At 40.0% G+C, this 19,041-nt stretch overlaps 2 protein-coding genes across 7 annotated transcripts in view; one reads left to right on the top strand and one right to left on the bottom strand.

Annotated features, from left to right (window-relative positions):
- The window catches only part of fdl (fused lobes), a 71,441-nt gene that overhangs the window by 28,400 nt on the left and 24,000 nt on the right, over positions 1–19,041 (bottom strand). Inside the window, exon 2 of one of the 2 annotated variants that reach the window (XM_033476440.2) lies at positions 10,761–10,871. The exons of the other annotated variant lie outside the window; for it this stretch is intronic. Within the exon in view, the coding sequence (XP_033332331.1) occupies positions 10,761–10,810 (50 nt within the window). The 5' untranslated portion in view covers positions 10,811–10,871. The remainder of the gene's footprint in view (positions 1–10,760; positions 10,872–19,041) is intronic. 2 annotated transcript variants of the gene reach the window in all.
- s-cup (spermiogenesis-related protein stanley-cup) lies at positions 1,509–18,566 on the top strand. 5 transcript variants are annotated; one of them, XR_013033704.1, is made up of 6 exons: positions 1,509–2,205; positions 6,959–7,136; positions 8,385–8,579; positions 13,262–13,418; positions 17,092–17,909; positions 18,033–18,566. XR_013033704.1 is itself a non-coding variant. In XM_076523004.1 (6 exons), exons 3-6 carry the CDS (start codon positions 7,078–7,080, stop codon positions 17,434–17,436), a joined length of 756 nt encoding a protein of 251 aa, XP_076379119.1. In that variant the 5' UTR covers positions 1,509–2,205; positions 2,336–2,382; positions 6,959–7,077; the 3' UTR covers positions 17,437–18,566. The 5 variants fall into 5 exon arrangements, 4 of the variants coding, with proteins under 4 accessions (XP_076379119.1, XP_076379118.1, XP_033332337.1 ...); XM_076523004.1 differs by adding an exon at positions 2,336–2,382 and having other exon boundaries at positions 17,092–18,566; XM_076523003.1 differs by adding an exon at positions 2,336–2,436 and having other exon boundaries at positions 17,092–18,566.

The following is a 19,041-nucleotide window of genomic DNA, read 5'->3' as shown; positions in this document are numbered from 1 at the left end:
TTTTTGCTCGCACGCAATGTTCAAACGTTTGTTTATAACTTCTAATAATACTACTTATTGTCTAAGTAAAAGATAGCCAGGTACCAACCAGTAAAGATCTTAACTGCCAAACGTAAAATAATAGCATCATTTCTAGGCGCATGACACAACGTTATTGACAGTCGTCCGCACGTGCGATGTGTCGCTACCAGCAAGAAGTAGACACAGTTGACGATAAAGTTATATTAAAAGGACAGTGTGACGTTCGCTGTATATTTAAAAAAAGAAAAGCTTAATAAGATATCATATTTGTATGTTTCTGTATTAGAAATAGTAGAAAGTTGAAATATACAAATATAGTATTTTGTTAATTTTTTTTTATTCTGATATCAGTGCCAATGTAAAAGTTATTTTGGGTCTATAATTGCATATAGTGATAAATAATAAATATAAATATAATATATAAATATATAAATATAATATATAAATATAAATATAAATATAAATATAAATATAAATATAAATATAAATATAAATATAAATATAAATATAAATATAAATATAAATATAAATATAAATATAAATATAAATATAAATATATAGTATATAGTATATAAATATAAATAATAAATAAGTGTACACCACGGTACAAGCAAAATTCAATGTAGCAGTAGCAACATTTTTTTTGGACATAACTCCGGAACTAAATCAGAGCGACATTTCACACAAAAAATGTTAAAAATATCAAAGATCCTGCCATTCTGCAGCATCACAAAGAATTTGCTAATTTCTCGTTCCATCGGAAAAACTAGTAAAGAGAACATTACCAATCCAAGCACCCCCAATTTATATTTCCCTTTAATGCCAGAATAAAACGGTTTAAAATGCCCGGAGAAAAATAATCGCGCTTAAGAGAAGGTCGCTAAATCGCGCAATTACTCATCTGTGCACTCGAGAAAGAAAAAAAATTGTTAAAAATATCAAAGATTCTGCCATTCTGCAAGACCACAAAGAATTTGCTAATTTCACGTTCCATCGGAAAACCCAGTAAAAAAAACACTACATTTTCAAGCACCCCCAATTTATATTTCCCTATAACGCCAAAATAAAGCGGTTTAAAATGCTCGGAGAAAAATAATCGCGCTTAAGAGAAGGTCGCTAAATCACATAATCACTCATCTGTCCGCTCGAGAAAGAAAAAAGACGGCACCAAAATCCGACATTCTGGATCGAGAGAGAGCGGAATACAGGTGCAACGACTCGGATCGTCTGCCATATTTTCCATCGATATCGATCGGCGCGTAGGCGGCGACGGAACGGGGAAAAGAAACGAATCGTATCGCGAATGCAAAGATACGGCTGGCAGTGTCCTAGATTGATACCGTCTTGAAAGGATTAATCGGCCGGGGGTAGGGAAGATATCGAAGGCCTGATCCTCGGTGGCGGCGCGGCTCGGCTCGGCTCGGGGTGCACACCTTGGCCCTGTTCGTCCCGTCGTCGTCCTAGTTCCACGTCAGTGGTCGGCTATCCCGCTTCGTCCTGGCGTTCGTGGAAGGCGTCGCGACGCCTCGCGGCGTGCGCCGCGCCGAGCCGGGCGGCAACGACGTCGCGACGCCCGGAATCGCGTGCGGCGTAGCCAGGCAACCCGCATAATATGACCAGCGGTAATAGTGCGAAGCGATACGGTTGTCGGGACGGATCGGGCGAATTCGAATGATTTTTTTCGGCCGGTGCGGATCGAGGATCTCCGATCGCGTCTCGCGGGTCCGCGGCCGATTTCGTGTCCCAGCTCCGGTCGGGTGAACGCGCGCGAAGCCTGTTCGAGCAACTCCGAGGGAAAAATTCCGGCGAATCGTGGAAACGATTCCGCGATCGGCCATGCTCGATGATCGAGCCCGTGGGAAATGATCGAGCCGGGAAAATGGCACGGGATCTCGGGATAGTCTGTGCTCCGAGCGCGGTTTCCGCGCGGATCCTCGTCGTTGCGCAGTGCTCGAAACCGGTGGACCGAAACGGTTCCTCAGTGCGGAATCAGCTGGCCGTGCCAACCGATCGATTCGCCATTGATCGCCGCGATTAGATCAATGCGTCCGGAGCAACGGGCCTCGAAAGTGATCCGTGGAAAACGCACGAATTCGCTCCGAAAGCGAATGAAACGATCTCTGAAGTAGCACACACGCACACACGGTGATCGAAGTATATCGATTAGCCTTCGCGTGGTTTTTGGTAAGCAGATTTCAAGAGCTAACACACACCGTGTCAACCCTCGACCGCTACACCCATTCGAACTTACGTAATCGCTATTCTGCCGACCTTAAAACCTCTTCTACTCGCCCACTAATTCGACTTTTTTCAGGATGTTCGACAATATTTGGAACACCGCGAGCATTTCTCGCCGTTCAGGCAAGGCTAGAAACACTCTGCGATGAACTTTATTGATTTCTTTACGGATTGCCAGTGAGAATATTCTCTATATTCGCTTCATAGAATTCCTAATGTGGCTGCTTTTGTCTGGTTCTCGCTTGTTTAGAAACGATTTTATTGATCGAAGGCTTCGTTTTTCGAATGATCAGAAATGTCTCGTGGACCGCTAGTATTCATTGCGTTATTATTGACGTCAAAATGGTAAATAAAAGCTGACAATTAATCGTTCTTATTAGGCGTATCGATAACGAAGGGGTCCGAGATTTTGATCGAATAAAAGCAAGTGCATAGAGAACGTTCTTTTAAATACCATTTTTCTTAGAATTATGTTATCGCAACATATGAATTAGTGATTAGTGGCGGTATAATAAACTGACAATAATAGTCGAGGGTTAATTACCAAAATGTGTACGGTTCACGGTTTCGTCAGAATAATAATTTAATTCTTTTTCGGATCGCGTTTCCGTTCGGTGCACGAATTACGCGCGCAGCCGATGAAAATGCACGACGATCCGACGAACGTCGCATCGAATCGGAAGTATGCACAGAGTGCCAAGGGCGCAGGGAACACTGTAGAGAAGCATAAATAGTTTAGGGCCAGCCACTCGAATAACTTCGTCGTTCGATAATGCACGGGCGCGCTGCTTACGAAAAACTTTCTGCGTCCGCGACGCGAGCGCGACGAATTTCGAAGGGTCCTTCAGGATCTATCAGGATCCTTGAAAGATCCTTCAGGATCGGATTCGCGTCGACGACGGTTCCGATCCGGTGAATAATGCAGATTCGCGAACGATCGTTGTACTCGTAGAACATTCATACGTCACGAATTTGTCCGACTGTATTTACGCGGGACTAAAAGTTTCGTCGCCCGCGCGTGCAGGCTCGGCAGAAATCGATTGGTATACCGGCGAAGGCCGAAACGAATGCCACGAGAACTGTAAAGAGCCCCTTTTCGTTCGAATAACACCCCCAGCACCCGCGGTCGCGCGCGCACGGAACGGTGTTTGTTCGTTTCCCCGATCGATGCTTTCCAAATAGGAACACCCTGTCGATCGGCGATCGCGGTTACAAAATATATTCGCTGTCCTTTCGTAAACATGTGGATATCGATTCGGCGAAAGGGAGGGGAACGGGGGAGCATGCAAGAATACTTGCATACATACATCGGATATCGCACGGTATTGATCGCAATTAAACTTGCGGATTTTATGCATACGTACGTACAGTTGCGTTCAAAAGAATCGAAGCGACGTTTCACGCGTGACGAATCGCCGGGATTTTTATTAGAGCTTTTATTTCTATTAGAGCTTCGAAATCCAAGATACAGTAATGTCTCTCTAATTGACGCATGGATTGTTCACAAAAATGGGCAATTTTGGAAAAGGAGATACGATTGTTCGAGCCTTGTGGCTCGTTTTTTATGATTATCGATTGTCAATAATTATAAGGACGAGTTGCAAGGCACGAATAATCGTATCTCCTCTTCCCAAATTGTCCATTTTTGTGCACAATCTGAGCGTCAGTAAGGGAGACATTACTGTACAGTGAATTCACCCTGATCGATGCTCGACTTGGACACTTATACAAAGTAACTTATACAAATATGGAGAATTTGGGAAGAGGAGATACGAATTAGTTATTAATATATATATACGAATTATAATAATATTATGTATAATAATATAATATATAATAATATTATTATAATATATAATATATAATAATATTATTATGATATATAATATATAATAATATTACTATGATATATAATATATAATAATATTATTATGATATATAATAAATATATATATATATATACGAATTAGTTAATATAATTATACTAATTATAATATACTAACTAATTATATAATAACTAATAATTATAATAATAATAATTTTATATATTTATATATATTAATAATCTTGCGGCTCGTTTTTATAGTTATCGATTGCCAGCAACTATAAGCTATAGCCTTGCGGCTCAAATAATCGTATCACCTGCTCCCAAATTGTTCATTTTTGTGTACAATCTGAGCGTCAATTAGACAGAATTTCCTGTATTGGTTCTTTCGAATGCTACACAATCTTATCAATTATTATATTAATTATTCCAAATAAATTTGTAGATGTTATCGCGCTATTCATATATAAATTTTAAATTCGAATAACGCCGAAAAATCTGAACCGAACGCAAGATCATCAATTTCTTCGTTTTGTTCCGAGCACGATTACATTTGGTACGACAACAATGACTTTATTTTAAGGAGAAGATTTAATTACTCGTCGCACGACCGAACGGAAGCAGCTCGCTATAGAACAGCGAGAACAGCGCTGCCTGTACCATTGTACACTTCACAATGACGGATACGGTGGAAGACAAATCGCAAAACTGCTTCGAAACTTTCGAACGCAGGTGTGCATGCACGCCATGCAAACGCAATCGCAGAAAACTCAATAGAACGGAACCTTTTTGTACGGGCGAACAATTGCTGCGGGAACAATTGCTGCCGCCTCTTGTCTCCCGTTTCAAGAAATTAGATCTAATTAAGACGGTTGTGCACAGCGTTCGCCTGATACATTGACGGCGGAATCGTCTTCGCGGGACACGCTGTCGCTGCTATTTTAATGCCATGTCAAGGTATTAATTATGCACGCCACTATCCGGGATCGTTCGTCATCGAAGACATGCGAGCGAAACTAGGGCGTGCAGCGTGTGTTTTAATATCCATAAAATTCGCAGCATTCAGTCGAGATTTCCATTCACTGATAGCCGTATTCATCTACGATTTGCGTCAGCTGCTCCGTGCCAAGATACATTTGCCGTGGTAATTGTTCACTTTTGTATTTCAGGCGAGACGCGGGTGCACTCGACGGCAATATATTCCGCTATAGCCTTTTGTATTTTGAAGCACCCGAAACATGAAAGGAACGAATTAAAAATGGCACGAGCACAGAAGTGTCTGCAACAATTTTTCTCTCGTGTAATATTTTTTTGTTCTGTATGTTTATTTGCCGCTGCGTCGGCACAGTAAATTCACCCTAATTGACGCTCAATTCCGGAAGAGGAGATACGATTGTTCGAACCGTTACGGCTCCTTTTTACAGTCACCGATCATCGGCAACTATAAAAAACGAGCCGCAAGGCTGGAATAATCGTGTCTCCTTTTCCCAAATTGTCCATTTTTCTGAGCGTCGATTAGGGAGAATTTATTGTACGCACATGACAGAATTTTCTGCAATTTTTCTTTTAAGTTAATGCTATCAGTCTCGACAGATTTCGATCGGAATATGTTTTTCGAAAATGCAGATTTCGTGTCCAAGTTCAAGAGCGACTTAATTTATACTTGCCACGATGATGCAATTCGTCGAGTCACGAATAATCGCCGTTTCTAGGAACAAATTACAACAATGTAACCGTCACCCTAGTGACTCATGCGACTCGGGCTACCCGACAAATGGCGGCAAATCGGCTGCAAATAATGATGAATGTACATATTAAATCGTTCATGCATCATAATATGATCATTAAACATGGAAAATCGTATTACATCGCATTGAGAGAATGAGTCACGACGTTTGAGAAAAATATCAATGAAACGGTGGATGCTTTCGTTTTTCTTTTTTTTATCAAATACGATATAATGTAACGGCTGCTATTGTTTAAAGATTGTAAAGAAAAATGGTCGAGGTCATTTTTCTCAACTATCGAAGGTCATGACGTGTACCACAGTGCTGCGTTCTATAAAATTGGGGTCAATGTGCAAAAAATAGTCATGGTCTTTAATACGTGAAGAAAAGTAACCTTCTTACTTCATTGAACTAAATAATGTTGTCCAGACATATCTTTTATATCAGTAAAAATAACGAAAATATAGAATTAGAATTTTAGGAATACAGAATCACTGTAATATATCATTTTCACAATTATTTATCATTTTTTCACAATTCTAATTATAACGATAGGCCATTGGTTTAGTTCACTCGAATAGCGTTTGCCAAGATCGTAGAAACTTTGCAGAAGGTACAGTAATGTCTCCCTTACTGACGCTCGGATTGTCCACGAAAATGGACAATCTGGGAAGAGGAGACACGATTATTCGAGTCTTGCGCCTCGTTTTTATAATTGTGGACAATTTATAACTATAAAAATAAACTGCAAGGCTCGAATAATCGTATTTCCGCTTCCCAAATTGTCCATTTTTGTGGTCAATCTGGGCGTCAATTAGAGAGACATTACTGTATTTCGTATTACAGTAATGTCTCCCTTACTGACGCTCAGATTGTCCACGAAAATGGACGATTTGGGAAGACGAGACGCGATTATTCGAACCTTGCGGCTCGTTTTTATAATTGTGGACAATTTATAACTATAACAATAAACTGTAAGGCTCGAATAATCGTATCTCCGCTTCCCAAATTGTCCATTTTTGTGGTCAATCTGGGCGTCAATTAGAGAGACATTACTGTATTTCGTATTACAGTAATGTCTCCCTTACTGTCGCTCAGATTGTCCACGAAAATGGATAATTAAGAAAGAAAAATGTGAATTGCGCAGGCAGAGGGATGCGAAAGAGACGAGCGTTTCGGCCGAGCGTACCCAGGAGGATTGAATGTCGAATAGTTCGATGCAATTCGCCGGGGATGCATCGTCTTTAGCGTCGCTATAAGAACACGATGTCACGGTTCACGCAACGTTTGGAAATGTCCCGGGACGCGAATCCACGGACAAAAAGGTAAGGAGGGTGGTCCGTGCTAGTTTTAGGAGTGACTTTCGTCTAACAAGGACGGGGTCGATAAAGTGGAAGGTGAGTGGAAAAGGTTTCCTTGGACTCCCTAATAAGGTAAAAAGCACGGTAAATTCTCTGCAATTGTCCCCCAGCTTCGAAACAAAAAATGGACAGGCGAAATTTAAGCAACGAGAGCATTAACCCCTTGCTGTACTTTGACGAGTCCAACTCGTCGTGAAAATTTCTATTGATAATTCATTCGGTATAGGTGCTATTCTGTTCTTTAAAATTGGCATAAAATTCGTATCTCTTGTCATCGATATTTAAGCATTTAAGTAAATTTAGGCACACGATAAGCATCAATTCTCTTTCTCTTTCAAGAAACTATTGCAATCGAAAAACTTCTGATCGCAGTAATTGCGGAGAACATGGTATGTCAAGGGGTTGAAAGAATTTAAGGACATCTGTGCACGATTTTCAACTCGCCGAAATGACTTAAGAAAAACAAAAATTTCTATTCGACTCGTGCTATTCTGTTCTTTAAAATTGTCATAAAATTCGAATCTCTTGTCGTCGATATTTAAGCATTCAAGTAAATTCAGGCGCAAGATAAGCATCAATTTTCTTTCCCTTTCAAGAAACTATTGCAATCGAAAAACTTCTGATCGCAGTAACTGCGGAGAACATGGTATGTCAAGGGGTTAAAAGAATTCAAGGACATCAGTACACGATTTTCAACTCGCCGAAATCACTTAAGAAAGACAAAAATTTCTATTCGACTCGTGCTATTCTGTTCTTTAAAATTGTCATAAAATTCGAATCTCTTGTCGTCGATATTTAAGCATTCAAGTAAATTCAGGCGCAAGATAAGCATCAATTTTCTTTCCCTTTCAAGAAACTATTGCAATCGAAAAACTTCTGATCGCAGTAACTGCGGAGAACATGGTATGTCAAGGGGTTAAAAGAATTCAAGGACATCTGTACACGATTTTCAACTCGCCGAAATCACTTAAGAAAGACAAAAATTTCTATTCGACTCGTATCTTCGGCAAATCGACGAAGACGATTTCCATTGTACAGAAAGCTCCGCAGTTTAGTTCTGCGATTTTTACGGTTCGCCATAAGCGTTTCAATTGGAGCCAATTTCGTGCAACAGTTTGCAAAACGGTTCTCTTTCGAACATTTTCGATCCCTCCGAGAAAAAATTCGTTGAGAGCGGCGGGTAACGGGGAACGATGGGGACGAACGTTTCAGGATGACCTATGGGAGGCATATGACGGTGTTGACGGCGACGGAACTCGGTATGCACAAACGGAACGGCACGGGTGCCAACGAGGAGGTGGTGATCTTGCCGGGATACAACGTCACCACGTCGTCGAGCGGCACGGCCAGCAAGACGAGCCATTTCGAGACGGATCTCCATGGAAATGTCAACGTTCTTCTGGGCGGGTGAGTGGACATCCTAACCGATTCTCGGCACTGCCGATACACGTATATCGATCGTGCGAGCGTAATCGCCGGCTTCGAGAGCTCCCGCGCGCATTAGTGGTGGTTCAGACGCCGAACACATCGGAACCGGTTTCTTTTTCTGTCTCAATCGCTATCCGTGGAATTTCTGCGGCGACCTTTCCTGCGAAGCAAAGCGAAGCTAAAGAAAGAGGAGATAAGGTAGACCTGCTGGCCCCCAGTCTCTTTTATCGCGAGCGTGTTTGCTTGGGGAATGCGACGTTCGGGAGAGCTCGATGAATCTGAGAGCAGGGGTTGAAACGACGTTTCGACGACGACTTGTTCCAAACGATCGTACGGGGTGGACCATTTAATACGTTTAATGCCGCGAGAGTCGCGTATGGGTGACGCTGATTTTGAACTGGATTTTCGATTGTTCATTTATATATATATATATATATATATATATATATATATATATATATCATTAATATATTTCATTATATCATTAATATCATAATATCATATCGTATCATTTATATCATTAATATATTGAAGAAATTGAATGTACTAGGATTTTAGGATTTAAAACATATACTGGGTTAATAATAATAATAAACTAGGTTATTAGGATTTTGTAAAATACAAAATAGCTGAACCAATATTTTCTGTGGTATTTAATATAATATTTCCTTCGATATTGTCTGAATTTTTTGCGTTAATATTCGGCACCCAATATGTTGAATCGATCCAGTCGAATATCTTCGAAGCCTTTGATGATGCTAAAAAATGTTTCAAACGAAATTTGAATGGTTTTAAAGGGCGCGTGATCTGATGTTAATAAGAATTTTCTAGGCGAACGCGTCGAGGACGTATAAAGGTCAACTTTATTTTTTTAGATGGAATCATATATTTTTTATTATACCAGTCGATTCAGCTCGTCGTTCTCTTCGTAAAAATACTAAGGCATTTATTGCGAAAGAACATCGGTTTAGAAGATATTTGAATTTCAATAACGCACATAATGCTAGCGCTCGCGCCTATCTAAAGTGGGTGTTCGAAAATGCGACCTTCGGCCTGAATGCAAAGACTAACGCGGTCTCTAAAAGATACTAAAATTCAAATATTTTCGAAACCAGTGAGTTTTCGCAACGAATGCCTTAGTATTTTTTACGAGGAGAATGACGGGTATAATAAAACTAGTATAATAAAAAGGAAAAGATATGATTCCGTCCTCGACGCGTTCGCCTACAAAAATCTTATCAGATTACGTGCCCTCTAAAATCATTCAAATTTCGTTTGAAACATTTCTTTAGCATCATCGACGGTCTCGAATATAATCGACTGGATCGATTTAAATGGGTCACCCTGTACATCGGTCCTGAATTGAGGCAGTTATGGGAACCGAAAAAATGTTATAACTTTTCCGGATAAATACATACATCGATTCTGGCTGATTTTGGTTCCGGTTATGGCTTTTTCTCAACTTGAACACCCTATATTTAATATTCCACTTAAAACGTTTTATACATGTTAACATTTTTACACGAACACGCCATACAGAACCGAACACACGCATACGTCTAAAACGTATTCAAGCAATTGGCAAGGTTGAAGATTTATGGTCGAAATATTAAGTGCACCGGAGATACTGAAATGTTTACTGTGAATTCGTTGCCACGCAAAACCGACTACGCGAAACCAAAACTGCAACGAAGCGAGATAATAACGATATCGCGAATGTTAAATTTGCTTTGAAAAGCCGGAAAGATCGGAGACAACGCCGCGAAGTACATTTTCTTCCTTTTGCATTCTACCCGGGAACGTTGAATAAACAATTATTTCTGTCGAAATGTCGTGTGTTCGTTCGGGTTTTGCGGCTTACCGTACAGTCAATCATAAAATCCGGAAGAATGCCTAGAGATTTGCGAGAGAGATAGAGAGCCGCGTAGCTTTGCGGTTCGTTTGCTCGTCGAAGAGAAAAATCGCGGATCGAGTAATTATTACCCGGTGGCTCGAAAGTCACCGGCGACACGCTTGCCTTGTGGCATCCACCGCGATCGCCGAAAGAACAATTGAGTTACGGTAAACTTTAATCCGTTAATACGCGCGGTGTCGTAAATAACGGGTATACAAATCGCTAGTTCGCCCGACTCTAGGCTAATTTAGAAGCGCAAACATTACCTGGGCAAACCGACGATCCGTGAGCAGGTTCTCTGGTTCCTGTGCAGCATCTCGTGCCAGCGATTTCGTACAGTCTAGTCGAAAGTAAAAGGCCGTAGCTTCTTCTCGTGTCTGTACCGTATTGAAAACTATTTTAGGGATAAGGGATCAAGTTTCAAATGGAAATAATATTCAAATTCAGACATTTCGATACCAATAATGCCCGTCGCTCTGTCTTCAGCGGATACCAATTTTATAGGTCGGTGCAAACATTGATCGCGTTTGCGAACCCGCCGACGAAAGTTAAGAAATCTTACGTTATATCGTTAACGTTTCGGTAATATCTTTATTATTTCAACCAAATATATACGTCTTATTAAATTCGAAGCACATATTACAGTGAAGTATACAAAGCACGGTATTGCAAAATATTGCAAAATCGTTTTATTTAGTGCACGCGAGGAATAAAATAAAAATAGTAAACAGAAGTGAATAAAAAAGAATAAAATATAGGAGTAAAACATTGTAAAGAATTGTCATATGTTTCTTAACTTTGGTCGGTTAGTGTATATTTTTCCGCTCAAAGTACATTTCGTATGAACAAATAAGAACCGTTTGCTTTTGCATAATATTGCCAAGAAGAAATAAATCTACGTATATACTATATTGTATATATTTCGTATATTATTGACATTGAATTTTGAAGATATTCTTGAGAAAACATTTTTAAGCGTTCATTAGATAAAACAATCTTTTATTAGTATACTACGGATCCGATGCATTTATCTATAAACTTGAAACGTTCGCGCATAAATTGATAATAAATTAATAAGTAAATTTAACTGTTCTAATAAATCGATTTCTAAATTTAAACGACAATTTGTTAACCCGGTTACACAAATGAAGACAAATGAATCTGATGAAACACAATCAACGCAAACAGAATATGAAGAGTTAATGGAATATAGACATATTATGACACAACAAAGTGAAATATTACTAGTTGAAATAAAGAGAAAATATAAACAAACAGTTACCGAAGAACAACTGTGCGATCACGAATAATAATGTTAACTCGTTTTCTACGATCAAACGATTCTTGAAGCTTGAGACCCTTTTTAGAAGATTTCGCGAATCTCAATGTGTGTTTAATAGTGTCAACAATAGATATCTCAATATCAGTGTTTAATATTGTCAACAACAGATATCTCAATATCAGTGTTTAATATTGTCAACAATAGATATCTCAATATCAGTGTTAAATATTTACAAAGTCGTTTCTCATATGTATTCAGCTTGGGAGAATGTTGCCAGAATCGTTGCCACTTACGCAATTTTCGGTCATTGAGGAAATTAAGCACGTTTCTTTTAAAGAGTGGTAAATTAACGTCTCGAGAATGTCTGTAACAGCTCGAATTTAAGCCTCGAGATAAAGAAAGATAAATCGGGCTATATTAACACGTTCAGTGCTATAAATATAAGTGGATCAAACAGAATATCCGTATAATCGTAAATATAAATTGTTCAATCCGTGTTCATCGAAACTATCTCTTCGATTTAATTTTATCTCTTCATCGATCCTCAAAATATTCAACCTCTTAATAAAACCCTACACATAATAAATAATAACGAAACCGTGGATTTTATGCGTTTACGGAGAAAATGGATAAATCGAATGCAGAACATCAAAGATATTCAGAGAATTTTAAGACGCTGTTGATATTACTTTCAACTTATGAAAAATGGTTAAGAAACGAAATACGAAATAAATAGTAGATTAGAAAATAGCTCGTGTAACGCGACGATTTATTAAAAATAAAGGAGGCTCTACAAAGTAATTAAATACTGTTCAAAACTGGTAAATTCACGTTGCAAATTCCATTTTAACCGCGCACGTACTTGCATCAAATGTTAACGTTCTTCCAGACAGAATCCTATCGAGTATTAATATTTCGGTTCACCGGGCTAAAACTTATAAACCAAAACGTTGCAAAAACGATCATAATCAAATCAAAATTGCGGCAAATTAATAGAGCGTCTCGTCTTCTTGTCGCCGACCGTAGAAACGCGCGTTACGCGGAAGGCTGCCGCAAATGTCCGCGTTTCGGTCTTCCAAAATCTGCGCGTCTTGTAAATCCGCGGTGCAACAACAACAAATCAATTTACGGAGTGGTATTTATGGAATCGGTGGTACGTGCGTGGCAACTTTCTCCAAGAGAGACGTCGTCGGAGCGTGTGTCGGAAGTATGTACCGCGTTATCGTTCGATTCGAAAGCCACCCCCCAACAGCAGATCACACTTCGGGTGCACCGAACAAGGGTCGAGACGGTGGAAACGTCGTCGTCCGCGTAAATTCCCGGCGTCCCGTAGTAAAGCCGTGCTTTATAGACCGATATCACGGCAGACTGAGGCTAAATAATATTATGTGGAGCGTCTCGGGCTCGCGGTTGGTTGACGCGCGCTAAATATACGCCCGGTCTCTCACCTATGCTCTGGATCGCGTGGCGCGCCGTGTTTTTCAGAGCGATGCTAAGCGCCGTGATTATAGTCGTCGCATTGATGTGCTATTGCTGTCATAAGAGCATCAGAAAGAACCGGCCGCAGGAATGCCAGCAATACTGGAGGCCGGAGCCGGACGTGCACAGCCTGGAAGTATTCACCACGGAAGCACACGCCGCGGTGAGTCGACATTAACGGACCTAATAATTCATACTTATTTCGCGAGCAACGTAATCATGCGCGTTTCGTTTTCTCCGTCTGATCGGTACGACGTTTCTGGCCAGGTCGCTTACGTACGCGATCCGTCTTACATCATTACAAGCTGCGCAGCAAGAACCGTAAAAAAAATGCAGACTGCTTTTTCGAAAGGAGCTTCTCTAGATAGCGTTATGGCAATAATTTGTTCCGTTTTTACGGTAGCGGACGAAAGGTTAAGACGAAGAGAGGAACAACGAAATTGCGAAAATGCGATTGAAATTGCTTGCAAGCCTTTTGGGGGAAGAAAGCACAGTGCGGCCGTCGATGAGCAAAATTTCAGAAAATCACTGCTCCGTATCTATTCGAAACTGTGTGTACGTGTTAAAATGTCTGAATGGTCGTATTTAGGAAAATATTTTTATATTTCTTTTTATTTAATTATATTTATTAATCGGAAAGTTCAGCGGGAGATTAATTTCGAGCGCTCGGATTGTATAAAAAAAAATGGACCATTTGGGAAGAGAAGATACGATTACTCATTTTTATAGTTGCCGATTGTCGACAATTATAAAAACGTGGCGCAAGGTGCAATCGCGTCTCTTCTTTCCAAATTGTCCATCTTTGTGCGCAATCTGAGCGTCAATTGGGGAGAATTTACCGTATTAGGAAGATCAAACGTTAGTTCAATAAGGCGCAGCTTGTTTACATTGTCATACGAACAAAAGGCCACTTTAAGAAGCAATCTTTATAGAAAATGATTGCCGGGGGAGGGGGGAGTAATACGATCGTAATTAGTCTATAGAAACTCATACCCGCAAACAGACCATTATTTTGCATTGTCTTCCGTGAATCGCGTCGCGTGCCGCATCGCACGCCTGACCGATTTCGACAACCCTTTGCATCGACGTAGCAATAAATTGCATAGACGTAGCACTAGCACAGGGAAATTCACGGCAACCCGATATTTGGCATTTCCGGGAGAAATTACTGTAATAAGAGCTTCCAAAGGTCTGATATTTGGAATCGATAACGCCGATAATTCGAATGGTGCAATAGTATAAATTTAGCCTTGGTATCCTAACCTTGCAGCATCACGACTTTTTGCACGGAAACGGGGAGCAGCGACATACCAAAATTATAGGTTCAGACAGGACTCTATTACCGTGTCGGATCTGGATCAGTTAGTCCGAGAGGACGACGATCTTTATATTTCACCGACAAGCCAGTGGTCTAGACGGACGTAATGCTTAGAATTTATGCGAATTCATTGCAACTCTGTTTTTCCTCTGCGAAATCTTTTCCCCGTTTGCAAACTGGTTATCTTTATCACCGCTGGGATCCTGTCATCTTGAAGTCCGTATATCTTGGAACTGATTAGAGGCAAACCCTAACGAACGTATTCATCGATTTCTCGGGCACCATTGAACAAATAGAAATCCTCGAAACGATGCTGGAAACGGTTCGAATATATAGCGCAAGGACACGTTTATACTTTCTTTTTACGAAGAAGAAGGAAACAGTATCTGAGTATCTGCGAATCATGATCTGAACGAAACCTGTTCGCCAACGGCAACGGCATGTACAGTGTGTTCCTTTAAAAACTTCAGATCCGATGAATCTCGAAAGCAACACTTTTCCGGGAAAACTGTTAAAACTGTTTGGACATGTAAAGCATGCTCTAACGGATGATCATAATTCGCCTTCAAATAATTTTCAAAGCGATCAGGAAGAAAGATAAATCAAATAGTTGTATTTCACCCTTGAAATCGAGTAACTTTTTTGTTAATTAATATTAGATTGCCGGAGCAAGTCAATTTGACTCGTTTACGATTTTACTGCTATCTATATATAGAAAAAGATAAAAATAATGTTTTTTGAAACATATCTTGGTTATTTGAAGCATATGTTGGTCATAATTCTATTAAAAACCAACGTATGTTTAAAAACAAATTATTTAAGATTATATATATATATAAATTTAAATAATTTTTATATATATTAATAATATTAATAATTATTATAATTATATATAACAATTATTATATATAATTTATATTATATACAATATTATTTATAAAATTATTAATTATTATATAATAATTATTTATATGTAATATATTACATATTATATATATATATATATATATATATATAATAATAATAATAATATGCAATATGCAATAAAATCGTAAATGTGTCAAATTAACTCGCCCCAGCAATCAAGCGTGAACAGTCCGTGATATTTCGATGGAACGTAATCAAACGGACACCCTGTACAACGTCAATATCTCTAATCATCCCATATCGCGTGCAAAATACTAGCGCAGCGGTGCGGTTTTGAACGCATCGTTTTCCTGTTAACTGGCTCGCTGCTCCACGTATTGATATCAATTGCGGCGAAAACGTTTGCGGTTGTAGGGGAAAATTAGTATGACTGATCACGGTGCTTCCTTTTACACTGCTCTCGGACATGGCGCAACTTATCACCAGGCCTCCTCAGCTTCGGGCTGCGATAACGCATGGATCCAGTTCCTTAATAATGTTTAACAAGCGGCATCCTAGCGATGCGAGCCCGGATAATGAAATGTATCAGCCGCGGCGAGATCCTGTTAGGCTAGTGGCAAGTGAACGGCCGAGTGCTAAGCTATTAGCCTCGTCTTGGAATTCCTGCCTGGTCGCTTTATATACGCCTTTTATATCTATTCTCTCTGCCCGCAAAGTTTTCCTTCGATATTATCGTACGGAAGTTCAGCTCCTCTAGTTATCTTCCGCGTCATTAAACTCGGCCCGTTCCTTCGGCCGAGTTCAAATATCCTTCGAATATCTCCCTCGTCTTCGAAAACATTCGCCTGCTTCGTTCTTGGATAGCATAACGGCGACCAACGTTAACATTCGGACACATTTCGACGAGCAGTAACTTTCTTCGAAGCGGACTCGAATTTTCTTTCAGATGACAGAGGGTACAGTCTACTAGACAGCAACTAGAAAAGAAATCTATGATTTCGGTTTAAAAAATAAAGTTGACCTATACAGGGTGTCCCAAAAATGTCTCGCAGTCCGAAAGTGGCGGGTTCCTCGGGTCATTTGAAGCAACTTTTTCCTTTACAAAAATGTTCTCCGAGGCACCGTTAACGAGTTATTAACGAAAAACAGTGACCAACGAGAGGCGAGCCCGGCTGGCGCGAGGCGATCGAGCCAATGAGCGGAACTGGGCTTCGTGCGCTGGTTGGCTGGGCCGCCTCGCGTCAGCCGTACTCGATTCTTATTGGTCACTGTTTTTTCGTTAATAACTCGTTAACGGTGCCTCGGAGAAAATTTTTGTAAAGGAAGAAGTTGCTTCAAATGATCCGAGGAACCCGCTATTTCCAGATTACGAGACATTTTTGGGACACATTGTATATGTCCTCGACGCGTTCGCCTGCAAAAATCTTATTAACATCAGATCCCCCTAAAATCATTCAAATTTCGTTCGAAACGTTTTTTAGTATCATCGACGGTTCCGAAGATGACTGGATCGATTTAAATGACTTGTTACAGAGAGTTGTATAGGGTGGTATATAGGCTAATAAGCGTAGTTATAGTGCAAAGGGTTAAATTCCCGGCACAACTTCGATGGCCGCGAGGCACTTAACCAAAAATGATTTTCGTTGTTCAGTGCTGCGAGCGACAATCAGCCATAGACGGAAACCAAGAGGACAGCGTGTACGGTCTCCAATCGTGCCCTGTGACCCCGGGCTCTGGTCCAGGACCGCCGCCAACCTACGACAGCTTGATCTTCGATCATCGCAGCCTGCCGGCCAGCATCGAGAAGAAGTTCGACGGTCCGGATACACCTGGCACCATCATTCCAGCCATGGTGTCGACGCTTCTCGGGCTATCGGCTACACCCGTGAGATCCCCGGAACAAAACGAGTCCACGGAACAAGAAACCCTCGGCGTCGACGAGGGTCTGCCTTCTTACGAGACCGCGTTGAAACTGAACGCGAACGGCTATGTGTAACCTTTGCTCGATTATGGCCGTTACGGTTTCAACAAGGGCGCGTTCATGTCGGAAGCTTGCGATTAGATCGAATACAGTGGGGGACAAATATACCGTGGACACCTTTTGGAACAGTGTCGCCTTTTTAGAACTGGACTAAACGACTTGAATTCTTCTTTTTTTTAGGAGATAGAAGGACTGTTAGTCTGTTAGGCAATGACTAGGGTGCTTTCTTAAATATTGCTGTTACTTGGAACGACGAAAGAGAATGAGAACATTCTCGTTTCTTAACTTTTTTATGCGAACCTATAAAGGAAATTAAGGAAATTATTGATACTGATAATTTCATCGAAATCGATTGACGTTGTTGTGTGGAATTACGAATAATTGAAGATCGCGAAAATCGCAGATTTTCGACGCCCCGATTTTCTGGCACTTTCCGATCGAAAGTGCGTTCGAAATCTGCAATTAGATATCTTCCAAGTATACTGTAAGTAAGTATAGTGAGTATAGTATTAAGCATAAGAGTTATGAGCGATTCTTCTGCGGAAGCATTTATGTATTTGTAAGTTTGGAAAAACCTTAAACGACTGAAACTGTACTGTATTATCGCACAGCTCCACCATGAACATTCCGAAGATATTTTCCAGCAGCTTTCCATCGACGCTCCGATCGACACGACGCTTTTCTAGCTTCTATTATCACAGCTTGAACCTAAACGTAGCCTAGTTGCGCGACCGAAGAATTTTACAATTTGGGAAACCGTTTACCAGCGTTGATCCTGTTTGCTGGTTTCTTAAGCTGAAGCGAACGGGAACGAAGGAAATCGATTAAGTTACAGTTAATCGGTTGCTCTCGACGAGAATGGGAACAGGGACGCAAAACGATTTTTTATGATTTCGATACCGGCATTTCTTCAAGTTTCTAGCTTGTAAACACGGTCAATCGAAGCGCAAGTTCACGTTTCTTTGAAAATCAGTTACGCAGTGCAAACGCATCTTTATCGTAGATTTTATCGGTCTATAAATCGACGTAGTCGATAAACTACGACAAAATGAACAATACACAGCAGCACTGATATCGATCGCGGAATAACTGAAAAAAAGAAAAATACAAATAAAAGAGATTAAATAAAATAGTGTTAAGATTAATTCTCTTTTTATTTAACCTCTTGCACTAGAAATTCATCGATGGATAAACCTCGACACGATGCAAAATGCACGCGATGCAACGGGACAATTTTTATGTTCTAACTAGTCTCATTGTTTATTTATTTTCTTGGTCCTAGGCAAGAGAGATTTATTAGCATGGTTCTTTATCCATTTACGTGTAATATATGCAAATTGGTAAAATGTAAGGAAACGTTGTAAATATTGTTGAAACCCCACGAATACTCACCGGTCGTTGTTTCTATCTTTTTTAACGGATTTGGACATTGATCCAACCAAATAACTAAGAATTTCTATTCCCCAAAGTGTCAGCAATCGTTGTGCATTCATTTAAATGTTCGAAATGCTAGTGTGGACGTAACAAATAAATTAATTATTATAATATTTATATATATATATATATATATATATATATATAAATAAATATATATATTAATATATATATATATATATTAAT

This window comes from Megalopta genalis, chromosome 6, assembly GCF_051020955.1.
Source record: "Megalopta genalis isolate 19385.01 chromosome 6, iyMegGena1_principal, whole genome shotgun sequence".
NCBI lineage: Eukaryota > Metazoa > Arthropoda > Insecta > Hymenoptera > Halictidae > Megalopta > Megalopta genalis.
The sequence above is the reverse complement of the archived record's forward strand: the minus strand, read 5'-3'. Positions and strand labels throughout refer to the sequence as shown.